General features: G+C 39.5%; 1 protein-coding gene across 8 annotated transcripts in view; it reads right to left on the reverse strand.

The window, feature by feature from the left end:
- Positions 1 to 27,672, reverse strand: part of LOC115413975 (regulator of G-protein signaling 6-like) — a 51,130-nt gene that overhangs the window by 6,487 nt on the left and 16,971 nt on the right. For all 8 annotated transcript variants that reach the window (XM_030127132.1, XM_030127130.1, XM_030127129.1 and 5 more), the window contains 11 exons: positions 10,355 to 10,454; positions 9,541 to 9,591; positions 9,337 to 9,443; positions 7,869 to 7,920; positions 7,310 to 7,374; positions 5,062 to 5,138; positions 4,258 to 4,339; positions 3,810 to 3,884; positions 1,749 to 1,850; positions 1,430 to 1,602; positions 1,085 to 1,210 (listed from right to left, as the gene is read on the reverse strand). In XM_030127132.1, coding sequence (XP_029982992.1) covers positions 1,085 to 1,210; positions 1,430 to 1,602; positions 1,749 to 1,850; positions 3,810 to 3,884; positions 4,258 to 4,339; positions 5,062 to 5,138; positions 7,310 to 7,374; positions 7,869 to 7,920; positions 9,337 to 9,443; positions 9,541 to 9,591; positions 10,355 to 10,454 — 1,010 coding nt within the window. The remainder of the gene's footprint in view (positions 1 to 1,084; positions 1,211 to 1,429; positions 1,603 to 1,748; positions 1,851 to 3,809; positions 3,885 to 4,257; positions 4,340 to 5,061; positions 5,139 to 7,309; positions 7,375 to 7,868; positions 7,921 to 9,336; positions 9,444 to 9,540; positions 9,592 to 10,354; positions 10,455 to 27,672) is intronic.

Raw genomic sequence — 27,672 nt, forward strand, 5'->3', positions numbered from 1 at the left:
TATTTTGGAAAAAGTAAGTCAAAGTTTCAATTTTTTTATGAATTTCTAAATTCTTTTTTTCCCCATTTACTTTTAATGGGCAAGATTTCAAATGTCTGTAGCAGCAAGACTACTGGTTGAATTCATACCAAATTGGGTTTATAGATTGCCAGTGACAGAGAATAGATGTGGGTACATTTTGGGAAAAGTAGGTCAAAGTTACCATTTGTTGTGAATTTTTAAAATCTTTTTTCTTCTCCCATTTACTTGTAATGAGCGCCTGTGGCTCAGTTGGTAGAGTGGGTCATCCAATGACCAAAGGGTCGGCGGTTCGAATCCTGGCTCCGACTGTCCACATGTCGAACTGTCCTTGGGCAAGACACTGAACCCCAAATTGTTCCCAGTAGGGCCAGGCAGTGCCTTGCATGGCAGCAGTCGCCCACTGGTGTGTGTGTGTGTGTGTGTGTGTGTGTGTGTGTGTGTGTGTGTGTGTGTGTGTGTGTGTGTGTGTGTGTGTGTGTGTGTGTGTGTGTGTGTGTGTGTGTGTGTGTGTGAATGGGTGAATGTGAGGAATTGTAAAGCGCTTTAGGCACCATTAAGGTGTGGAAAATGCGCTATATAAGTTCAGTCCATTTACCATTTAATGGGCGAAATTTCAAATGTCTATAAAAACATCAATTTTGCTGTATTACTTCAAACTAGGCACATATTTAGAGGCAACTGATATGCTCATGCATATACATGATGACATCAGCTGGATCGAAGTTAAAATAAGCTGCAATATGTGCGAGGGGCACAGTTTGCTGTGCCTGGCACCACTTGTTGAATCTAAATTTGCATTGTTCCCCTCTAAAATACAAAACAATTCACTTACATCCTAAAAATTTCAACAGTGCAGCTATTGTAATAAATAACAATTCCTCATGTTTTAAGATGATTATAGGATTTGCTCATAAATGATTTAATCTGCAGCGGTTTTGTCATGTTTCTACTGCTGTAAACACATTGTCCTTGGGTTGAATCCAGGCCATGATTGTGTTTTAATACCTCACATGCCCTAATCTAGTGAAAAGGGGAGGCACATTTCTTCTTTAATGGGTCTCACCGTAGGTTCTCTGAACTAAACTCTGACTCCAGAAACTTCAGGAACTGGTCCCGGCCCGCTGGATCTTTCAATGCCTCCTCCAGAGAAAAGCCCCATTTCTTCACTCGCTGCTGGCTGGGGTCCCGACTGTGCAGAACAAAGAAAAGAAAGCATATGATACAATAGGATATGTAGCTCAAAGTCTAAAGGGACCTTTTGAATTGGAAAATTGGAAATGTCAGTTTTAGTTTAAAGCTTTAAAACAGACAGATCCCTCATAATCTGCAGCTTCTATCCTCAGCCTGACCTTGCCCTCCCTCTAGGAAATTTTAGATCCACGTTAAACATGAGCCCCTCCAGCCTCACCTTGCCTCCAAGTCCCAGAAAGTAGTGTCATCATTGATCCAGGGGTTGGAAGGCTCTATTACCGACACAAAGGGGTCATATTCCATGAACTGCTCTGTGTAGCTCATCAGACTGTCTGCCACTTTGGAAACCTTCATACAATGTCTGTCCAGCTGGATGTTCAAGAAGGAGATCTGATGAAGGAGAAGGAGAGTAATGAGGAAACTAAATAAAATAACAGGCCATCAGTCTGTGTGTCTGACGGCGTGTCGTTATGATGGATGTGAGGGGCAGGCTGCTGGTAATGACCTATGGAGGGGACTGTCACACCATGACTCACCTCCTTCTGAACGTCCTCCTTTGTGGGCTTCCTGGTTGGCTGAGAGCTGATGTGGACCGGACTGGGCTGGCTCTGCCCATCATCCGGAACCCCGTACACCGACTGAACAGGCCGAGGACAAAAAGCCATTAGACTTTGTCCTGACACCAGTCGGCTTTTATCATCTTAGACAAATGAGGGTCTCGGTAATGTCAATAGATGGATCAGGGACGTACTTAAGAAGAGAGACTATGACTGGAGAGGAGGAGATTTTTGGACTACGTTCAGACAGCAGGTCTTAATGCACAATTCAGATTTTTTGGTGAAATCTGATTGTTTTGTGTGCTCATTCATATTACACATTAACCCATAAAGACCCAGTGCTACTTTTGTGGTAGTTCCCGAATACATTTCTGATTTATCATCATTTATTGTGATTTTAAAGTCTGTATTTTGCATTTTTCCAGTGAAAATCATGTATTTTCCTATATTTAATTTACTTGATCATGTAGATGTTCATTAAAGCTCAGATTAAAGTTGAGGGTTATTATATCAGAAACAGAGAAAACTGAAGAAAAAGTGATTTTCTCAGCAAATCTCTCATTAACTGAACATAAACCCAGTGTCTCCATCCATTGTCATTGATCCAACTCCATGGGTTTTACTGGTGAATCAATGTTGTAGAACATGACGGTGTTTCCATGGTAACTACGGAGCCTCTGAACGTCCAAATGGGTCATATCTGATGACCATGAAAAGATGACAAACTGCATTTTACACCAGTTATTTAGATGGATTGATAGGATTAGTAGATCAACAGGTATTAAACATTTTATATCAGTACATAATTTTGGTCGCTGGTGGATGTTTGGGTCTTTATGGGTTAAATGCGACTTCTATCAGTTTTGGGTATGAACAGAATGCGACCCTGAAGTGACTTGCATGCGCAAAAGAGGTCCTGATGTCATATGTGACCACGCAGGCACGAACTGTGTTTATGGACGTAACACTCCTGGGACGCAGAATTGTGACGTTCGTTGTATTTCAATGAAGTAAAAGGTCAGATCACTGCAACCTGGCCATTCAGACTGAAGTCGCATTATAAAATATCGGATATCCGATTTAGGACCACATATGAAAGTGGTCTGGGTCAGATTTGTGCTGTTCAAACTGTCTTTAACAGATCAGATACAGGTCACATATGGGCGAAAAAATCCTGGGCCACATTCGCCTACAGTCTGAACGTAGCCTTATTCAATACGTTTCTACATTTAGAATTAAAATAAACCACTGAAATGACTAAAAGGTTATTCAGATTACAGGTAGTGTCCTTTGAAGAATGCTTTAATAGTACCTAGTGTACATATCCGAAAGTGGTTTTCACATCAATAAATGGGCCAAACGTTATTAGTTCCTGTATACTGTTGTATTTTCTCAAAAACCTATGAGTTTTATTACATTTATCTTAATGTTTAACATAGTCTATGCTCAAAACCACTGTTCCAATGATATACTTTCATATATATCAATTAACCCTGCACACACCATCCAGTCTTATATCAAAGTACTTCTAATTGCAATCAAATGTAGCAATGTTAAAGTACTTAGATTAATAATAGAGGTAGGATAAGTACTCGGATCTTACAGAAGAAAAAAAATAAAATTAGAAACAATTATACATAAAGTACAAAAAGTAAAAATATTGTGTGTTATATTATGTATTGGATTACAATTAGTAATCCTGTTATACATATCCTAAATATCAGTAAAGTTCTACCTTAATAAGTAGGGTAATAGTACTTGTGAATGGTAGTGTAGTAGCAGTGTAAAGTACACAGTAGAAATACTTTAGTACATTACAAGCAACTGTAATCAATATACTGTCCACAACTGATTCATCAAAATTATGTAATGGTTAAATTAATTATTCTAATTGTTATTTTCAGAACATAATAAAAGTGATTTTCTGGTTAAAATAACATATTCTCCATGTTGGTGAGTTAATGTCAGTCCTGACCCACTCAGACCGGCCCAGTCATGTGTCATGTGTCATGTGTCAGTGGCCTTGTCTGCTCTCCTTACCTTTTTTACCCTGTGTGGGTTCCTCTCTCTTCGACACTTGCGGATGTCCATCTCTGTGGTGTTGACACAGCCTGGCTGTAGGAGGAAGCAGGAGGCAGAACATGTTTCTGGGTCAGATAACAGCGTTTCTCCTGCGTGTATTGTCTGAGCCTGTCCTGGACACACAGTATGATGCTGTTTGTCTATTCACCAAAGCCACGCTCTCAAAGGGCTTGTATGCAAAGTGACTGGCACCAAATCTGATTCTACTCGCTACAACAGTACAGGGCTCTCAGCTGAACGGAGTGTGGAGCTGAGCTGACTGTTGTCAGACTTGAACTGCTAAAATTGACCACCTACATAGCAGTCCGGCCCCCTATGTTCTTTTTTGTTGATTCAGTTTTTATATCATGTGACCCTCTAATTGTTCTCGTCTTTTATCCTGAACATGGCTTATGTCCTAACTCACCACAGGCCGATGGACGTCCCAGAATGCCCTCTCTTGACTGTCCAGGATCTTCCTCTCTGCTTTGTCCTTCTTTCTGTCAATTCTGGGAAACAGAGGGCACTCATTATCAGGGCACAGACCTCTGGAAATATCCAGTCACATATCAGGTCTCAGATTTAAGTCTGACACAAACACACACTGAATCAGCCAGACACAGCAAAAAGCCAGTGTGGGTCTTAACCTGTCTGCTCTCCTCAACATGCACTGGCTGCTTTTGCCTCTGGTGGCTCGGCGTCTTACATAACTGACATTTACTGATCAGGCCTTGCTTGGAATTGTTTACTCCCCAAAGGTAAGATGGTTTGCTGCCTTTTCTACCTCCTTTCTGCTCTGAGCAATGCAAAAAAAAGGCACAACTTTAAGCATTTTTTAAGAACAATGTCTTTTTAACTGAATGACAGTGGAGATCAGTGCTGTGCTTGCATGTGTCAGCCACCAGATGGAAGTCTTGAGATAGCTTTAAGGGAGAATCATCTGTAGATGTTAAATTTCACAGGGGAGTACTTGCTGTATTTAATATGTAACCCTGCAGTCCCTACTGACATAACACCCAAATGACCCCACACACTGAAACACTCTTTTCCTAGGGGAAATAACACTCAAACCATGCATGCAGCCAAAAAGGTTAGTGTTTAGAAGTATGAATGATAAACCTCCATTGAATCAGCATCTTTTTCTATCCTTGCAGCTCCACACAGTGTCACATTAAACACACAGGCAGGAGGAGGTGGTGTTCCCCATTCCTATATACACCTGTCTACTCACTTGACTTGAGCCTCAGCTTGCATGAAAATGAATTCCCACTTCCTGGCGAAAGCCCTCTGCAGCCGTGCGAGGTTCTCCTGGAGAAACAAGTCAACCTCACAGTTAGGGGAGAGTGTTATCTGAATCCAAGCCTTTAGGTGATTACATTATCCATTCAGTGTGATGGCATGCTATAACTTTGGATTACTGTTGCTCAGATAAGACGACCTCTCATTGACATGTCCCTGAACAAGTCACTATAGTGCTCATACCACAGCAGCTTTTTTTTTTTCAAAACGTGGGCTTATTGTTTTCATGCATATTATGTGGAAAATCCCCTTTTGCTTTCTCCTTCATCTACCTGACCTGAATCCTACAGCTACAGAACCTATATTACAAGTCAGCTCACATGATGCAGTTGATGCAGAAACCTGCCTGTCTGCATAGTATATGCTTTCCCTTTATATTCTCTATAAATTTAGCCATATTTCAGCAATGTTAAGTTATTTCAAAAAATTTTGGCAAGATTTGAGTTAGTATTAGGAATGTTTAACCCTTGAAGACCTAAATAGGCGCCAGCGACCAATAGCATCTACTGATATAAAATGTTTAATAACTTCTGAACCACTAATCCTATCAATACATGTAAATAATTCAGGTAAAATGCAGTTTCTCAGCTTTTCATCATCATCAAGATATGAGCCATTTGAATGTTCAGAGGCTCCGTAGTGAACGTGGAAACACTGTCATCTTCAGCAATAGTGATTCACCAATAAAACCCATGGAGTTTGACAAATGACAGTGGTTGTAGATATTTGTTTTTATGTTCAGTTAATGATATATTTTGCTGAAAAGATCACTTTTTTGTCAGTTTTCTGTTTTCATAAGATAAACTTTGAATTTACTATGTGCAAAATGACTCTATCTCTAGTCTGCAAAAATGTTCTCTGTAACTGCATTAAATCATTTTGTTCACTATAGTGTCTCAAGTCATAGTTGGAGTTTTTGTTTAATCATCCCGTTTTGGTTGTCTGGTTTATAATTACTAATCATTTTATGTAGATGTTAGTATAAAACAATCTAAAACGACAGTGAAAATGGGTATTATAATATATAATCATAAAACTGTCAAATCAGATCTCCAAATTATCATAAATGACTTGGCACACAAACAAATGCTCTTGCCAAAAATATACATAAACGGTGTGAAAATCAATGCATTTCTATAGGAGTCAATTTGATGCAGTGACTGTTGCGATATAAATGCCCATATTTGTAATGCAGAATTATCTGGACTGCAGTCAACAATAGGGTATGTAACCACACAATTTTACAAAACTCAAAAACTGGGGAGCTTCAATATTTTATTAAACAGAATAATGCACAATTGAAAAACAGCTGTGGGTAAATCTGACCCGTTTGTAGGCTCTACAGCTAAATATTTAAACTCTTCAGTGCAGGCACACTATGGGCATTGCTAAAATTGCTTTCAGTTTTCACTTTTTTTTGGCAGTAAACCATTGGAAATTACTTCTAGAAAGCTGAATTTTAGATAGAGAAGATCTTTTATAACAACTAAGCCACAAAGCTGTATCTAAATGTATTTTTGGCTTGTTAAAAAAAGTCAAAAATTAACCTGCAAAGCTCTGTAGTGTGTTTGTAAATGTATCAAATACTTTGTATGACCTTAATAGTGGTGCCTAAAAAGCATCTGTCAAAGATACAGGAGATGACCTCGTTAGAGACAAACTGAGTACAAACTACAGGAGTAGGCATACAGCGATCAGAGCAATGAGGCCTGGGGGCATAAACTGACCTGAATTGGAGAGAAAGAAAGTCTAGTGGACAATCGTAGCAGTAGAGTAAATTAGAATATCAAAGTGCAGTGGATTGCTATTGTATAAGAGTGAAAGATCAGCACTGCGGTAACACCCCTCCTGAGAATGCATTGATCTGCTGATGTCAAATAAACCTGTCGATATTTTTTGTTTATATTTTAGGGCCAGTAAATAGCCACATCGTATTCTACCAAAAAGCACTACTGAAAAATAAAGATTACCTTTGGCAGCTTGTATAAAAGTATGCATTTATAATGTGATTTAATGGCTTTTTGCTTGGAAGAATGGATTTTGGCATTTCACAGTCTCAGGATACCACCTCAGCTCTTTGTTTTTCAGTAAAGTGAAAGACAACAGGAAAGTCAGAGTGTCATCATATTATGGTTCATGCTTGTTGCCAGTGTTGCCAAATAACATAATGATGTACTCACAGCCTCATAGTCAGCGAGCTCAAGCCTGGCTTTATTCTGCATGGTGCGCTTGCACAGGTAAATGGCTGGAGAGGAAAAAGAGATACACAAAGAGGCAAGAAAGAGAGCAAAATAAAAAAAGTCATACAAGTTGTCTGGTTTGTAAATACAAAGCAAAAAGGATGGCGGTCTATTTTTCACAGAGGTCTCAGCTGTGTGAACCAACACTAATGAATGTTTTGTAGACAATAGAGGGGCAGGCAGGCGATGTGCTGTCCTCTGAAATAACAAGCCTCAAATAAATGCCATGCCGAGAACCAGAGATGTGGTCATACACATATCGGTGTCAGTCTCAGTGTTTTGTTAAGCTAATCTTATCCCATAGGATTCTCTGGAGTGGAGGTTCCTCTGGCCAGATACATTACAGGGAATGGCCTTGTGGATCAATACTCCGTGACTGTCACCAGCAGATATACAGTATGAGCTGTGTTTCAGCTCTGAAACAAGGGGACAGCTGAAGGCATTAGTGACATCCTTCTGGTTTAGAGAAAAAGACAGAAAATGACAGTATGTGACTCACCATAGTCTGTGTTCTCAGGCTCCCAACAGTTTGAAGGCCAGAAGTATGGAGACTGAAAACACAGAAGGGAATAAACAGAAAAAGCATTTTGTTGATTCTAATAATGAGTTACAACTGATTTACTTCTTGTTTGCTTAAAACAATATCACACAAACATGTTCTTGTTAAGTGTCAAGATAAACAATAAGATTCTCCAATATGAATGTTGGAATCTCATTTTTCCCACCACCCACACTCTGTCTGCACTTGTCTTCCCTGTCAGAGACGACTCTTTGTTTGATGACAATTCCTGATGTCCATGTGTTCCACATAACTATCCAGAGAGTAATGGGAGCTACATTTCTCTTTATCCATATTTAATTGTCTATCGCAACTGATATTACACATTCAAAGTTCATTCCCAAGTCCATTAATAATTGATCACTCACATCTATCATGCATTCTTAATAGTGGGCAGAATTAGAACTTGGTGGTACTCAACCACATATTTCATTTCCACTATCACTCAAATAGTAATTAGCCTAAGAGCCAACGGATGATGCTGATGAATGTGCTTGTTTGAGAATGATGACCAGAGTGGCTAGCATGTTCTCATTCAATGTTATGAATGTCATTTTAACTAATAGAGGATGACGTTGATCCATAACACACCACCAATACATGCACAAATCAGTTGTTGTCATCAGTTGCTGACTAATGTGAGCCTTGTACCAGTATAATATCTATTTATAGACTTAAACATGAAGGTTCCCATGTCACTGAGCCGTACATCACGACTATGGAGGCTTGCCAGTACATTTCAAATGCTCCGTGGACGCATTTTAGAGTATCTGATGACGTGGACCAGTTGCGTCACGACAACATCAGAAAGAATATTTTTAGCCTCTGCTGAATGAGCAAGTGTGACACATGCTGCCCTCCCAGAGCAGCCACAATAGTGGCTTTTAATCTTGTGCAATAGAGGTGAAGATAAATGCATTCAGAGGTAGATTGAGGGGGAGGAGCAGAGCAGGCTGGTGACAGTGTGAAGTGAGGAGGAAGCGTGCAGCCAGCTCAGTGCTTCGCAGAGCCTGGCTGCCTACTGTAGCTGGCTGGCTGGATTAAGATGCTAATGGCCCAGTCACAGTAATGAGTCATCACGGAGCCCGTAGCCATCAGAGAGACCTGTCAAAGTTCATGCTGGATCAGATGGAGCGAGGGAAAAAAACACCCCTCTGACAAGCTGCACGACGGGCCCATAGGCCCTGTTCTGCAGCCCACCTCCTGATTAACGCAGCGTCCAGCAGGGATATGCAGTATCGACCTTGGTGGGATGAGTAATAGGCTTAGCAAGGATTGTTCTCATTAGCAACACGCAATAAACACATCCCTCTGATAAACTACTATCATCTCCTCATTGTATAGCAGTTATCTAAAAGCTTCTCAACACATACCGAAGACACTCATGGTTATCGAGAGTTGTCTTTACCTGAAAGCGATAAAGGGTTCCATCGTCTTTAAGTGTCAAGACATGGTCAGAGATGGGGAAGATGTAGCCATGGGCGGCGATCAGACTTCCGAGGTGGATGGCTTCAGCTGTTGTCATGAAAGAAGGCACACAGATGGAGCTGAAATTGCCTTCTTCTTGAATTGAACTCTATTGTACTCATGTGTGATTTGTCAGCAGTCATACCTGGATCCTCAATGCAGAGGTTTTTCATTAGCCACTGGACAATGTCCGCCCCTAGTATTCAGAGATGGGCACTGATTAGAAGTGGCATCACAGTAACACGTCTGCAATAGTTTCAACAAACGCTGCAATCTACAAGCACAAATGAGCTTTGCAAAAGTCTTTGTGATTCATTTTTGTTCAAAGCTGTGGGCCAGAGCTTTCAAAGCTGAGTAGGTGTCTATATATAACATAATGCATCTAGTTTGCAGCAGTCCTGTCTCTCTCCGCTCCTGGACAGCACAGTATTTGGCCCCGTCTTTGTACTTGGCAGAGGCAGCAAAGAGATTGTGAGGCCATCGGGCCTGGGGGAGCCATGTGAAGGAGTGACTCAGAAACCGCTGCTGGCAGAGCGGGAGCAACCCCTGCCCAACACTGGTGACTCATATCATACATAAACACTTACATGCACAAGCACAAACAGTACAGTGTGTATACACAGAGGGACACACACAGAAAAGAGAAGAAAAGTAGCGTTTTTTTGCAGTTGACAAGGGCGGCTTAACACCACAGGCAGTTTCCTCAGTGGCCAAGGTCTTATCAGCATAGACATCATCTGCCTCCAACCGCATTTGCAGCAATTTAAATGAGCCCAAAAGGTCACACTTGCTTTACTGATTCTAACTCTTACATCGTGCCCGAGCCTGCTCAGTGAGTTAGACAGTAACACACACAAACACCCAATTATCGGCACATCAGGTAAGGCAAGACATCATTAAGGCAGAACCACACAGCAGCAGCAGCATAAACGGACATGCACACATACACACATACTGACCTGATACCACACTAGGGATCTTGGAGAGGAAGCTTTTTACAGTCCGGATTGCAACACCTCCTGCTTTCTCATCTTGTATTCTTGTGACAATATCTTCAATCTGTGGGGAGGTCAGGTGGAAGATGTGGTCAAAGTTCATACAGTATAAAGCATGTGCATATATGTGTCCGTGATGGGAGAAGCATTTCTTCAGCGAATGCTCTTTTCTATAAGTAAAAGGAACATTTATGGCGGGTTTTATCAAAGCTCTAGTGGATGTTAGAATCCACTTAGAGTTATGCATATGGCGTCTGACAGTACCTAGTATATCCATCAAGTCTTTGGAGAAATGTGTGTGTTTAAATGCCTCTGTGTATCCAGCAGTTCTTCACTGACTGACTGCTGTTTCATGCATCAGAGCTTTATAACCAAAACAGCTGCCTGCTTGGGTTGAATACAGCACTGATGAGGACAGCAGGACTGAACCAAAACACTGAAGTAACTGACTTTAAAGTCCAACGAACGAGCTCAAAGATAATAAAATGCTCCATAGAGCTGGGATGCAGCTGCAGAGTGTGGTCATAATTCACAAGAGGTGATACATGGATGTTTAGTGTTAACATAAAAATATAGACGGGAGAGAATATGAATTTTATTTTTGTGTAGAAAAAAATTAGACAACCTCACATTCTCATTTACAGTGTTTTAAGAGACTGAAAAATAAAAATCTCAAGCACGGACTAGAGCTGCAGCTAGCATTTACCCCAGTGAACACAGCAAAGTGACACAGTAGGACAGGCCAGTAAAGCTCAAACCAAATGGGATGTGCAGGGTCAAAGGTTCAGGAGAATGGGATATTTCCTAATACATGTATTCTTATTTGTATGACAATAATGGTACTCTTTGATTTATTTCACTTAGCTGTAACAGGGGCTTTAGTCTGAAAGGTTCGGCCAATTGAAAAAGGCTGTCAGTGCTTTTCCCCTGGGGCAAAGATAAACATCACACCTCTGTTGCAGCCAGAGCCCCAAACACATCACACATCAGCCTCCTAAAATTAGGCTCACCACTCAGCCACTACACGGGAGAGAACACATACTGTACAGTAAACAAGTGAACGCCGGGTCATTCAAGGACACACAAAAATCTATACTCAGAAACACACAGAGCAGAAACATGTTAAATACTTTTTTTTTTCCTTTAAGTCTGTGTTTGAACATAAGTCATCGGGTCAAGTCACACTCTGATGTGAGCAGTCAGCGCTCCATTCCCTGATGGAGTTTGACTAGAAATCAATCTACATCAAAAAGATCCTGATTTTACACACTTAGCTATTTTATCAGCAGCCAACCATATGCTGTACAGGAGCTACAAGGGTCGTTGCAAAGGCTGTTAAATTCTTTATGGCTCTTTAAGTAGCTGTCTAGTAAGTACGCATACAGAGTTGCTTGCACACATACACACTCATCTCCATATACACACAGGTTAACACAGTGCAGTATACTATAACTCATTTATGTGAATTTTAAGGCCTGAAACAGGTCATATATCTCTTATTCTGTTTAAGATAACGAGGATCCCATCTTGGAGCACCTAAAACTTTAGATGACTCGTAATAAGCACCTACAGTTTTGTGATTGGCATGTTTTTGTGGACATTTAACTGTGACACTAATAGTCTCATTGTTTGTATTTGTGTGTATTTTACTTTGTGTGATGAAGTTTGTTTTGTTTTTTTTACATTTATTTGCATTTATGTCTATCTTTGGGCTGTAAGTACTTTGTATAAACCTTGTGTTATCTTTTTTTTTTGGTAGTTCGTTTTATGTGTTTTTGTCTTACTGTGTGATATGTAAAATGCTAAAATTTATCAAGTTTAAAAAAAAAATGGCGAGTTTCTTTCTTCTACTTTTAGAGTTATTTGGAGTAATCACAATCATAGACACACACACAAACACACACACACACAGTTCCATGTTGTGCATATATTTGTGCCATTCTAGCCTCTTTGCCTTTTAACTATTTAACCTTTATTTAACCAGGTAAGTTAGTTGAGAACTGATTCTCATTTTCAATAATGACCTGGACTTATAGAGACGAACAACCAATTACTCTCCCTTTCACATCACATTTGCCTGATCTTCTAGCATTCGTGTGTCATTTCATACAGCATGTCTGCGTGACTTGCTGTGACAAGCAGAAAAGGTCTTTAAAATCGAATGGATGGTTTTGAAGTTTTGTCAGCTATTAAATTAACACACACACACTCACAACTATCAAGAAAAAAGAATTCTGATTCCAGCTCTCTGTAACAGAAATTGAATATATTTGGATTGTGGATCAAACTAGACAAATGAGGATGACATCTTGGGCCAAACAATTTATTGATTAATTGAAAAAAGTATAGACAGATTAATCTACTATGTAAGTAATCCTTAGCTTCAGCCCTAATCTCATGTGTGCTGTATTTTCTGTTTAATGAGCCAGTGGATCCACTGGATTTAACCAGAATGATCTAATCAAACCTAAGATTGAAGAGACTCACACTCTTACGCAGACACTGGGTTTATCTCTAAAATAAATGGCTTCATATTACAGCCTCCTATCAACCTTACTTTCATAATATTTTTTGCTATCATTATTACTCACTATTTAATTCTAAAAATGACAGTTGGTCATAAATCAACAGTATCTTTCAAAAAAAGGAATAATGGGTAAAGAGAGAAAACCAGAAGTAGATTGAGGGGGAGCTTTATCCCACCAGTATTACAATGAAAGGTAATCATCCTCCCAGGCCCAGTATTAAATGGAAGATTCATGCACATGCTACAACAAAACACCCACATGTACGTGGACTTTATAATAGATGTAACGAAGAGCAGAGAGGTGGGAAAGAGAAGTGTGGCAAGACAATTACCAGTCTTGCACCATAAGCTTGAGAGTGTCTTAGTATGAATTATTGAACATCCACTACGGAGAATTACTGCCTCAACTCCGTTGATAAATCTCTCACAGGAAGGAGGGAGAAACAGTTGAAAAAGCTGCATCTGCCCTCTCTTGTGAACACAGCCATGGTATATTTTGCCTACATGTGAAACTGTTTTACAAGAGTATAATCAGGGACATAGGAGATTACCACTGAAACACTCAAACAATCCTTCCTTCAAAGACAAACCTTCATGCAAAACAACAGAGGGAAAGCATTGAAATGAGGTTCATTCATTCCAACTCTCAAGGACTCCTCAAATCCTTTGAGACACAACAACATGGAAAGGATTAAGTCCTTTTGTTCTCATGTAATAATGGACCTTGGACTGCAGATGCAGAGAAAGAAGAACTCATTATCTCCCTATAGGATGACAGCAGACTAGAAGTACTTGGCACACCTACAGAAAGTGCACATCCTATCTCCTGGATGTACAAGTTAATGGTGTTTGCAGCTTGGTGTGGAGGGTTTTTGAGAGCCAAACACTCCTGCTAGCTAGTGATAACAGCACTTTGCCCCTCACCACAGAGCTCTATAAATGATTATCAGGAGAACACTTGTGTATCTTGCCACTGTATGTTTGCACCTGCAGGACACATGTGCAAATTTGTATGATTACATTTGTGTGTGAGGCTGTGTAGGTGAGCGTGTTGTCATCTGTCTTATCTTTAACGGCTCTGAGGGAAGCATAGCAGTCTGTGTAGGAACAGAAGGGTAGAGGATCAAGGAGAGTGTGAGACAGCACCAAAAAACTAGGTACAAAAGTTAACAAAAAAAGTTAGTCCTTGTACTCTGCATTAATGTCAGGAATGTGTTGTCCAAAGGTGTCACTGCTTCCTCTAACTCTGCGTCATGATGAAACTTGATGAAGGGAATTCTACATGAGAGCACTAGGGACATAAATAACCATCAAGCAAATGCAACATGTTGAACTCTGATAGTCAGACTTCAAGTATGGAAACATTAACTTCTCCTACTAATTGAAACCCTGTGCCTTTTTTCGAAAATGGGCTGAAAAAATCTATTAAAAACTGTCCTAGTCTTCAGAAATTAGACCGCACCGCTAAGAGACGCATTAGACAGTAACAGTGCCATTAAAGAGTAAGAGTCATCGGCAGACTCCAGCGCACACTTAGTTATACGAGGAAACGAAGGATACATGGATGAGAGGAAAAAAAGATCATTATGACATGTCAGTGATATCTTGGGAACAAAAGGGAAGCCCTGAAAAGTCACTGACAAATCTATAAAGACCAAAAGACTATACAGTAGATTGCTTGTACAGTAATATGCATAACACTATTGCATAAGGTAAAATAATAAATAAAAAAAGATGCTGGGTGAATTTCACTCCTCAATGGAAATAAAAACGCCCCACCACTTACTGCTAATTTGAAGTAAAAATGCCTGTAGTACCTTCTAATTCTTATCCTTTTTATGTACAAAATAAATACCAAAGTGGGCAGTCTACAATTTCCCACAGAGCAACTCTAGGGCCTGAAAAATATGAACAGGCTTAATAACCTTCAACAATAAATGGATGTCGTAAATTACAACTCATTGTCCCTTTGTACATTTACTGCATCTAAAGTATTTATAACTGCGTGGTTAAAAAGGCAGTTCATTCTTATTCAGTGAGAGTTAAAGCTTATTTAAGCAGCTGGAATGGCTTGTGTCATGAGATCTTCCATCTTCAAAGTAGTGAGAGGAAACAACATCATGTTTTCTAATGTGATTTGCTTTATGTGCTCTGTCAGAGAAATTATACTGATTCTGGGATTCAGTGGTAGATGCAGAGTACGCAACAAAGCTAAAGTAGAATTTGTCCTTAAGTATCTTACAATATTAGTCAGACATGCACCTTGTTTGTTCTGATTATCAATCGAAACAGTTTTCATTGTCATTATATTAGAATATTCACATTGAGCACAACTTAAATTCAGTGAAGAGACTATCAAACATAACATAACAGCTGCATATTCATTGCATAACTTCTGTCAGGGCCCATAACTTGTTGGCTGATGTATTGTGAAATACTTTTCTGAAGTGCACAGCCCATCAAGCAACACTTTTCTGAGTGCTACTTTGACCTCTACACCATACTGGCTGCATAATTACGTGAGTTCCAGCTGGTGTGTGGAGCCTTGGGGAACGAGGTGAGAATAAAGTCTGCTAGAGAGAAAGGACTGCTCTGCTCTCTCCTGTCGCTCCCCCCACAGCCGCCATCTCTTAGCATGCCAAGTCATGATGAGGGAACTGTGAGAGCTTCTCTGCTGGATCTGACACACCGGGGAGAGACACTGACAGCCGTGCAAGGAGCAACACAGCTGACTGGAAAAGCCCTGCCAAGGCGCTGTGACGGCTGCAAACTTATACAGGTTTAGGGACGTGTGAATGAATCACATTCTCAACCACACACTGTCATAAACTCACACACCTATGTTGTGCATGCTAATACACACAGGCATATACAGACGTGAACGCGTACCTCTGCCAAGGTCCTGCAGTTCTCTATTGTTTGGTCTGTTTGTCCTTCCATCAGTCATTTTGTCAATAAGATTATGGTCAAACTACTGCACTAAACTTAATGAAACCTGTAGAAGAGTAGGGCAAGGACAAACCTGTTCAATTTTGGAGCAGAGCTAAAAAAAAAAAAAAGGGGTGGAGGCTGCAGTCTTTAACATTGCAAGACAGGCTGTTTGAATACAGGACTATAGGTGATAATCCTTAGTCCATGACCTGCCCTTTCATCAGAAACAAACCCAAAACACCTGACGTGGGCGATTACATTACTTCACTGGTCGATTCAAAAACACACACAGCTGTCTCCTAGCTCTTGGTGATTTTCATTATTACCAAAACCAAATTACCTACTATGTCTAATATTGCATACCAGTGAGGCATCAGCTATGTCATAATGGTTTGAGAAAGACATATTCACTCATCCATCACTTTTCCAAATTGCCTTCTCCACAGGAATGCCCTGCAGGGAAAACCTTTTCTTTTCTGCAATCAAATGTTTTTCAAACAGGTCCTACTGAAAAATGCTTTTTACTCTTCAGTGAATCCATTTTCCTTTCCACCAGTTCAATACCTTTCATGTGTAATCCCTGTAATAACATGTGCACACAGTGATCAAGTGGCATAAGTTACAAATGCACAAAAAGAACTGTTTAAAACAGTGTTTTTCAACCTTGACCCCACGTGGGGTTGCCTGGAATTCAAATGGGGTCACCTGAAATTTCTAGTAATTGAAAAAAAAAAAAAAAAAAAAAGGCTGCAGCAACTCGTGCAGGCTCAGTCGTCCTGTTGAATATGTTGAGTTGACAGACAGTCACAATCCATAAAAGACATGACAAACTCTGAGGCTGAAACTGAAGCACTGTGGTACTGTTCATCTTTCAAATGTTCATTGTGGCTAGCTGGCTAGCTAGCTAGCTAGCTAGATGGACGGACGGACAGACAGACATAGATATTATTCAGCAGCTTTGCATACAGCACAAGAAGACAAAAAAACAGAGCAGCTCTTTCATAATTCACAGTTTGAGTTATTGTTTGTTCAGTATTAATTGTCAGTCTTGTAAATACAAGCTGGACTGACTGTACATATCCTGACCAAGGAAAATTAAATTCTCACTTTGTGTAGTAATCTCAACCTGGCTTTTCTGCCTCCGTCCATAATAATATACATTATATAGAATAAATGTCCTCTAAAATTTTGATCAATGTATTTTTATTCATTTTCAGTTTTTCAAACATACAAAAAGACAAACATTGAGACATATAACAGAGGAATAAGATACCGCAAAAATAAATAAATAAACAAATAAAATTAAATAAAATAAAAAGAATAAAAAATAAAATAAAATAAAATAAAAGGTTACACTATGTAATTACCCAATAACTTTGTACACAAAACACATTAACCGGAGTTGAGGTGCATTGACAGCGATTCTACATAAGAAATAAAAGGTTTCCATACCACATTAAACTTCCCCATTGATCCCTTCAATGTGTATCTAATCTTTTCTATTTTAAGGAAAAACATGACATCACATATCCATCTGCCAAAGGAGGGGGGTTTGTCATTCTTGAAAAAAGGTAGGCGACACGAACATCCAAAGTTGGAGATGTGCAGGATCCCAAAAAGTTAAACATGAAAAAATAAAGGAAGGTCCGCACAGCCTGTAAGCTCCCAAACCATTTATTCTGTGAATAAATGGTTTGAGAGCTTACAGGTTGTGTGGACCTTCCTTTATTTTTTCGGGTTTGTCATACTTCCAATTTAAAAGAATGAGTCTCTGTGCTAAAAAGGAGGAGTAGGCTATACTATTTAATTGTGTCCTTTGTAGAGGGAGATCTTCTAACAGTACGCCAAAAAGTCAGATAAAAGGGCAGAGGTCAATGGTCAGACCTGAAATTGTTGAATATGCTTCAAATATTGAAGACCAGAATGCAGTTAGACTTGAACATGACCAAAAAGTGTGAAAGAGAGTAGCAGGTGCTTGTCTACATCTTTCACGAACAGGATTAACTCCAGGGTAAATTTTGACTAACTTAACTTTCAACATGTGAAGTCGGCGTACAATTTTAAACTGAAATGTCCTCTAAAATTAATGTTCATTTGCAACATAGCATAGCAAAGTATTTCATGATCAAAAACTAATTAATTGTCGCAAAAAATGTCTCTGTTTTGAATGTCTGGGGTTGCCACAAATTTGCGATGTTAAAATGGGGTCACGGGCCATAAAATGTTGGGAATTACTGGTTTAAAGGTCCCATATTATGCAAATCTCACTTTGTGAAAGTTTTCTTATAGTAGTGTGTGTTGCAGTAGCCTCATTATGAGGTTCGAATTTGAAAACTGTCTGTTTCCTCCCTGCCTTGCTACACCACATTTAGTGAAAATGCCTGCTCAAACGGCCGAGTTTGAGTTGGGTCCGTTTATGACGACATAAACGGATTTAACTCCTCCCCCTGACTGTGCCCCCACCCTGCATGAAAAGGTGAGCCCCACCCTGGCAAAGTACCTCTTGGACAACAAACATGGCGAAGGCGAGACACGCAAGTTGTGGTGGTGTTGGCTGCACACACCAACACGATAGTTAATTTTTGCTCCCCACTTCCGAGCCTCTCCGAAAAAAGTGGCTGGATTCTATCTGTGATGGTCATGTACCAAACAACATTCCCAAACGCTTGTATGTGTGTGCCTGGCATTTCACGGACGAGTGTTTTTCGAACATGGGCCCATACAGCTCCGGCTTAGCACAAAGACTCCGAATCAAGGACGCAGTACCAACGCTTCGTGACCCAAATACAAGTGTGGGAGATGTAAGTTCTTATCATTTTTTTTGTATCTTTACTGCATAACCCTACATTACGGATAAGCTGGTGGTTGTTGATGTGTACGTCTAACGTTAGCATGGCAGCTAACATAGCTCGGTTACTGCTGCTAACGTTTGCGTCCCCGTTAACATGCAAGAGCTGATAATATCAAGAGACATTCAACAGAACTACTTTGAACACGGGCCTTTTGTGGTTGGCATCAGTATAGTTAGCATCAAGCTTGTTAGTAGCTGCCTGCATTAGTGGCAGCAGGCGTCTTTCCGTGTCAGGTCCACGAACCCGACACAACACCGCCGTTTTCCGTCGGGGCTCAATCACGCCTCAAGGCAAAGAAAGCCAGTGTTTGGAAAGACGTTCTGTCTGAGACATGTGTATTGTAGCCATGACGAGCCATGGCTTCACAGTCAACATTAGCGCGTAGTATCGCTAGAGTAAGCCGCGTCCTCTCCCAGAGAGGGGAGGGGGAGTGGGCGTGGACAGATGCGTTCATTTGCATACCCGCAAGCAGGCCCAGAAACAGCCTGTTCTGAGGAGGGCTGGTGAGAGTGACTTTTTCGACCGCTGAAACTCCGAACAAAGGATGATTTTGGGGCGAACAAACTTAAATACTATGTTTTGGGGCTTCTGAGACCTATATGACGTGACTGAAAAATAGCATAATATGGGACCTTTAAATGCATGTTAGAAAGGATCCTTGGATTGTCAGAGTGACAGTGTCTTCAGGTTGTTTCAAGGATGAGGCAGCAAATAAAAAGCATAGGAAGCAATCTGGTGTTCCTGTCAGCTAACACCAACACACTGTCGACATGTGGCCACATCACAAACAAACCCAGCCCTGACAAACAGGTCCAGAGGTACAGGATGGTATGAGGAGTCCAATTAGCTGCTGCTTGATTGCCCACACAGCTGCACGCTCCTCGGGGACACATGGTGAGATTCCGAAAGTGGCTGCTGAGCTTTATTTTGAACCATTCAGACCCATATGTTGGGACGGAGAGTGTTGATGAGGAGGTTTGTCACTTGTTTGGACCAGTTGAGGATCCCTTATGGAAAGTCATGTGAGTGCAATGTCAAGATTTTGGAAATGAGGAGGAATAGTGTGTGCATTAGTAAATGTGTGGGTTCTCCGTTTCCATAGAAACAAAGTGGTGAGAGGAACTAAGCAATTAAAAGTTTGTCAATTTCTGCTACAGCATGGGCAGAAAGCCAACCTGACTAAATTACAATTACAGATTGAGCTTGTTGGAAGCCAGGGATAATCTTGTTGTCCCTGCTTTCAAACTCTCTCTTAAAAAAAGGGGGTTTTAGTCCTCAAACACCTAAACATATCAAATACATCTACTGATCTAAAATATTTAATAACTTTTCAACCACTAAATGTTTAACCCTTTCATGCATGAATTATAAGAGTCTTAATTAAGATTTTTTTTTTTTTTTACTGAGTGTTTTTATTCCTCTAGGCATTAAAAAAAATAACATGATTGACATGTTTTTATGAACCTCTTTTTCATTTAGTTGCAAAAATGTCCTTTCAGCTGGACACCATGCATTTAATTTTTGAAGAGAAGAAACGTATTTACTGATATACTTTGAAAACTATGAAATAAAAACATTTTTAATGCAGCTAATCTGATGTTTTCTCACATTTTAACATGCTCTAATACTGGTCACTACTCACTCCATGGAGATAATATGCAAAAAAAGAAAGCTTTTTGTTTAACCTATAAAAACTCAGTGCTACTTTTGTCATCATTATGTTAAAAAAAACAGTATAATAACAACAACAAGCAACTGATTTACATTCAAACATGTTAGTGCAGATCAAATTTATGAAGAACAGCAAAGTTACAGTAATTTTATGAACTGCAGTGTATGGGATGATGCATGAGCGTCCACTGTGTTGGCAGATATGGAACTAAAATAACAAAATCCATGAATAGAACAGCTGTAAAATAGCTGTCCACTGTAATGACCACTGTGCATGAAAGGGTTAAATACATGTTTAAATATTTTAGGTAAAAAAGCTTTTCATTGTCACCAGATATGACCCATTTGGACTTGCAGATGCTGCCAGCACTGTCATCTTCTTCAACACTGATATTAAGAACCATGTAGTTAATAAATGACAGTGGCTGTAAAAGATTGTTGTCTTCAACTAATATGACATATGATATGTTTTGTCATTTTCTTCAGATTTCTCTGTTTTGATATAATAACCTTTGAATTTACTCTGTTTATGAACAAACATTTCAAGGTTTTTTTTAATTGTCAATTCACTAGATGCACAGAACATACAGAGAATTGAGATAATATTTCTCTCTCTCTCTGTCATGCATTAAAAAAGAAGTAAAAATAGAATAAGGGTAAATAAGTGATATAAAGAATAAACTATAGCAGAATATAAAGTGCACATGTCAGTCTATTTACAGTAGCAGCAGTAGTGCAATACAGTAATATAGTGCATCTGTATGATCAATAAAATAAATACAGAAAAATACCTCATTTTCACTGACAAATGTAAAATTAAGAGGATAATACTAACTTATGAATGGTTAACTGTGGGGAAAAAATGTATTTGAAAGTCACTACAAAAATATTTTTCAGTCTTTAAAGGTTAAAAAGCTTCATCTATGCTTCCCATAACTAAAGGAAGACGAAGCGAAAGTCCAAAATCAAAGCTGAGTTACATTTGTGCAAGAAAATACAGTAAGAAACACTGCGCTAAGGTAGCCTATTGTCAGCAGAGTATAAGCCTGCCTACAACCACAGTGACTCATCAGGTCACCTTTCTGTTGATGAGACTCAAGGAGGACAGAAAAAGATCATCTCACCCCTTGTAAATGTCTGTTGTTAGATACTCCATGGGTTGCTAAGGGCTTGAGTGCAGGGAAAACAGGAGTCTGCTCCAATGAATAGATAGTCCACTCTAAAACAAAGTGCCCCGAACAGATACAGGGGCTACTTTTAAAAGATACTGTCTGAAATGAAATGCAGCAACAAATTCTGGTTCGACTGGCTGATTTTATGGGCTCTGCTTGTGTATGAGTTCACAATGATGGTATGTTTATTACATGTCAAAAATGAACCATAGCTACAACAACCCATAAAACATCCTTTGCGCCATGGGGGTAGAGAAACATACCTGCCTGCTTTTCTGCAAGATTTATCATAGTGGTCGTTTAGTTAAAGATGCAATGCGAAAGCAATTTACATGCAGTGTGGCTACTTCCATGAACTGCATTTTGAGTGCCTGTGGGATTCTATAAAGACTTGGATTGTAATAAGGTTCAGCAGCCTTATTGCTACTACTCTGTAATTAGGGAAGAAAGGCAAAGGAAGGCTATTTGCATGTGGAGTAATGAAAAAACAACAGACGGGAGAGGTGGGAAGTAACAACGCAATGTGGACAGGACTGCAGGAAGCAAACAGCCTGTACCAGGTGAAAAGCATCTGGTGCTACACAGTGGGGGAAGTAATGTTCAGATTCTTTACTTAAGAAGTAATAGTACTTGGGAGTAAACATGGAAAAGTTGTGCCTTCAAAACCTCTCTTAAATATGCATGTATTATCTGCAAAATGTATTTAACACATGCACACATTGTATGAAAAGTAAAAGCCAATGTGCAGTAAAATGGTTCCTCTGTGTTTTACTATGTTACAGTCGCGGAAAAAATTATTAGACCATCAAAAGTTATCAAAAACAATGGTTATGCAATCAAGTACTAACTCTTGTGTGTACCATGTGAATAAAAGAGACAGAAAAGAAAACATGGAATGCCTAAAAGCACTGTTTTTGTCAGTACAATGCCATAGATATTGATGTAAGAACTGAAGTGATTTTGGTTATTATCAAGAAAACATGGAAAATGGATAGATATCAGCTCTGAAATTAAACTATTATGAGCTATTTTTTGTTGTTATCATCATATTTATCCAAACAAATGCACTTTTAGTTGTACCAGGCATTAAAATGAACAAGAAATTGAAGAAAATAAGGGGTGGTCTAATAATTTTTTCCACCACTGTACATGATATTATTGGATTAATATTACTGTCTCATTAATGCATGTTGTGCATTACATTGCAGCACTTACACTGCTGTAGGTACTTAAGGTTAAGCTCATTTAAACTACATTATACTGAGGGCGATTTAGTTCAAAGCAATGGATCATGTTCTACAAGATTCTGTGAGATCCTCGTATCTCACTGTGTAAAAGTCAGCTGGTTTGCGAGTTTCTTTAGCTTAAACAGGACAATTTTTTTCAACCCATAAAGGAACGACTCAGGTTAAGATGTAAGATTTGCTTATAATTATGTGCCAAAGTGACCTGGGACCAGTGCTGGGACCTGGTTGATGATGTTGGCCAATTTTCAGCAGAAAGCACAAGCCCACACAAGTCTTACACATTGCGCCTTTAAGTTATGAGTGCAATATTTCCCTCTGAGATGCAGTGGAGACATAACACAAAAGTGAAATACTCAAGTATAAGTAGGATCCACCTCAGCTCCATTGTGCTTAAGTGTTAGTTTCACAAAGTTCTTCTCATACACTAGCTTTCCTATCATTTATCATTTGAGCTTTTTATTTCCTCAGCCAATCAACATGGTCTAATTTTGCTCTCAGTCAAAGGAGAAATCCTTGTCTTGCATCTAAAGTCAAATTGTGTTCACTGTTAAAATGTGACAAAGGGAAAATAACAATGGTGTGAGTGAGTGTGGAGTGTTGAACACTCATATTTGGAGGATGCTGATGGTTTAGGGACCTCAGCCAGGACACCGTTCTCTCTGCTACTGCCAGCTTAAGCTTGTGGAAGCTACTCATAGTAACTGAATTTAAGCAATGCTCGAATGTTTCTTGATCAATATGTCTTCATTTTGGCTCCGTATCTGGGGCACTGCACCAGCTAATCATGTAATGATATCTGCAGGAGATTGGTTTGAGATGGTAAAACCTCAGGACCATCTGTCTATCTTTGATGTTGGCATCGTCCCTTGACAAACCACTACTGCCGGTCCCATTCCTTGAGGCCCGGTGGTAATTGGGTTAGAGAGAAAAGAGGAGGTGTCATCAAGCCCAGGTTTGCCTCGCCCTCACTGGGCCCACAAGTCTGTTCTTGATGATGTGTAAGACACAGGGGACAAAATGTCTCTTGAGTTGAGAAAAGAGAGTGGAGGAGAAGAGACTGACAACATGGCACACTCTTCCTTTCAGTATTTACACCGCTTTCTTCATTGAAGCTGAAACGTTAGCAAGGTAGCTCAAACAAGTCGTCTTTCCTTTCACTTTGATCACTGTTTCCTCTTTGTGATGCTTTGATGCATAATAATCGATCTCCCTGCTGAATCCACAAAAGGCATACAGCCAGCATCGGAGGCAGTTATTTGAGATGACAAGATGTATTCTGTAGTGACATTAAAATCCAAGTGATGGGCAGGTCCAGCCTCTCCATGTTCAGCTCCCTCCATTACAACACACCCAGATGGTTCTTTAGCCTAGTCATTAGAACTGTTAAATGGATAATGCATGCAAGTGTGTGTGCACGTAGAGGCACTTTACAGCCAAATGATGCATCACATCTTAATCAGCTTAGTTTTGATTTAAAAGAATTTTCCTCTCCTTTCATGTCATCATTCTATAACACCCGCCATCTGCTCCTAATACAGCTTCTCTTGGGAGAAAGTATGTTTCAAACCTCTGCCAAGCCAGAAATATACATGTTTCATACGTCGCTCAAAATTACACTTGCGTCTAAGCCCTGTTCCTTGGGTGTTCCTTTGCTCACACGTAATCAGTGGATATGAAAGGCCCTTGACCTTTCGAGATGCATGGATTTCCTGTCACGGCTTGAGGAATAACAGAAGATTTTTATAGCACCGCTGTGTATCATTAAGCTCCTCCCTCCCCCTTCTTTCACTGTGGGCCTGCTGTCACCCACACTCTGCAGTTACTGCAAACCTGACGTCCCTATTACCTGTGGTCGGTCTCTCCTTTAGTGTTAGACTGCTGACAGGCTTTTAGGGCCAAGGAGTGTTAGTGTGACAACAGGAGGACTAAGTGAACAGACCTGTTATAAAAAGAGAGAGGAGGCACAGCAGGGAAATGTGCCTGTGGACCTTGAGCTTACAGAAACCTTAAAAACTTAGAGAGCCAAACCTGTCAGCAGAATGAAAGCAGCACATTCACCGGCGCTGCTGTGTGTAATATTGAGCTGCATTAAGATATTTTTCTCGGAGCATCATCTTTTCAAAACTGGCAAGGTACTATAAAAACAGTTCTGTTCCTGCTGGGTGACAGATTTCCAATGCTGGCAATAAAGCCTTGTTACTTCCAACTCGCAGGTACAGGTAATGAAATTTGTGGGGCTAGGCTGACATGTGGAGAGAAAATCTCATCTCACAGTGCCACAGGGCACCAGGCAGCTCCACATACTTGTAATGTGCTTTGTTGCTCTTGCTCCCTTGGGGGATTGCTCTTCCTCCTGATAGGGACCTGCAGAGGAGATGTCAGCAGAACTGGCCTTTGTCACACACAGTTATCCTCTACTTCACATGCCACGCGTCCAGTTATCATCCTCTAATCGCCTTTTAATGAAATTGAATGAAGTGTGAGGTAACTGGGGGACGCTCCTTAAATTGCATCACAGGCAAAAAATGTGTTTAATACTAGGAAATGCAATTAATAGGTTTGATTGACCAACAAAGAAATCAATAGATAGAAAACCATGAATACTGCAGTATGTGTTTTATGGATCCAACCACCATTTACAATTGATTGATTATAATGTCAACAAATCACATTCAGTTCTTGCAACCAAATTTGCAAATAAATCTCATGTCCTTCCACCTCAAAGGATCTGAAAATGAACCAAGCATTATGTCTCCAAAGATTTAAACTATAACCATCAAACCCTTTGAATTATTGAAGTGGCATCCAAGCAGCCACACTTTGTGCTCTAATATTCTCTGAGCATATTTCAGAATGAACTGAAGTGTCCCTTTCTGTCCCTGGATGTACGCTATCTGCGCATGACAGCTGGCTGTAACTTAGTGAGGGCTTATGAAGGCAATTTACTTCACCACCTGCTTAAGGACTTTGCACTTGAGAATGGTCTTTGTTTCTTTCCCAATTTTTAAATGCTCAAACACAACCCCCCCCCCACACACACACAATATTCTAACCAGGGCCTCAATTCTTAATCAAAACAAATAAAATATTACACAGTATATTATCAAATGACAACAACAACAAAAAAATACTATCAAATCTGTTTTTATCAAAGTTTGTAGATCATCCAAATTATTTTCGTACCTCCGCCAGAAGGTATTGTGATCGCTTTGCTTTGTCTGTTTGCGTGTTTGTTTGCGTGTTTGTTTGTTAGCAGGATAACTTAAAAAGTTATGGACGGATTTTCATGAAATTTTCAGGAAACGTTGATACTGGCACAAGGAAGAAATGATTAAATTTTGGTAGTGATTGGGGGGGACAGATCTGTCTTGGTGGAGGTCTGCGCTCTCCGAGTGCTTTTCTTGTTATTGAAATGGAATTGTCTCAAACCATCCATCTATGTGTAGATCAAAAATATATATTTTTGGGAAAAACTTTTATTCTTTACCATCTTAATGAATGATAAAATGGTTTTGTTTGGCCAGTTAATCACAGGCTGTAACAGTTCATTCCTGTTAAGAGGCATAGGTGGGGATTATGTGGTATAACATAACATACTTTAAATCACTGAGCCCTGAAATGTGTAAATACTGTACATTAACAATACATTTAGTTTTCTCCAGAATTTTAAATTAGATGTCTTTTGTTTACAGTATTGTACAAGAAGTTTTTTAGAATAAGTTTTTGGCAATACTTTTAGAGTAAGTTCTATAGCAAGTTTTTTGTTTTTTTTTTTTTTTTTTTTTTTTTTTTTTTTATAGTATATACTAACCTTAATGTCAGCGTGGTTACTAACCTGCCTGTTTTGTTCCATCTGTTTTTGTCTTCTTGTGCTGTATGCAAAGCTGACAAAACTTGAATTTCCCTTGGGATTAATAAAGTATCTATCTATCTATCTATCTATCTATCTATCTATCTATCTATCTATCTATCTATCTATCTATCTATCTATCTATCTATCTATCTATCTATCTATCTTCAGCTAAAGTTAATTATTTTGGAAAGTATCAACTTTGTATGTGATGCCTCTGCTGTGTTTGGAATAGATGGCTGTAGACAAACTGATCTTTAACATCACAGTTTTAAAGTTTTACCATGTTTAGTTTGGATATTTACCATCATTCATTTATATGTGACTATAATGATATGGAAATGCCAATTCTGTGTATTTTGGCATACTACAAAATATGAGGCCAGGTCAGGCTTTCTTTTATTCCATATCTCAGCAGCATTCAAAGGACCAGTTACACCACTACTCCTGTCATAACAAAGCAAAACAACACTGAGGAATCACCACATTATAGATGAATAAGACTACTGCATATTTAATTTACAGAAATAATCTCAACATAAATGGTCAACTCCCTCAAAAATGCATCTGAGGCTGGTCAGTGAGAAGGAAACAAACACATGCATGAAAACCTGATCCATCAAGCACAGGGACCAGAACTGGGATGATCACAAAAAGTCACATGTGACCTGATTGGTTAGACCTGGCTCCGCCCCACCCCGCCCCGCCCCTCCCAGATAGTGCAATTTTCTACAGCAACAGGAAACAATCAAAAGTAATATGCCAACATAAACAAAAGGTAATTGTAGATTTTGGAGGCATTTTTTAAGAAAAAGGATGCTGAGTGCCTTTGTACATGAACAGTTAGTAAAAAATATGAGATTTGACATTGGCTGACAGGCCTGGAATAAATCATGATTCCAATTACTTCATTTAGTATTTATTCATTTAGCGTTTTATTTTTGTTAGCACAGTGACCTCCATCTGTCATGAGGCAAAAGCACTTCATGCTGAGATGGAACGCTGTGCTTTGCCTAAAGAATGTCAGGGTTT

This window comes from Sphaeramia orbicularis, chromosome 22, assembly GCF_902148855.1.
Source record: "Sphaeramia orbicularis chromosome 22, fSphaOr1.1, whole genome shotgun sequence".
NCBI lineage: Eukaryota > Metazoa > Chordata > Actinopteri > Kurtiformes > Apogonidae > Sphaeramia > Sphaeramia orbicularis.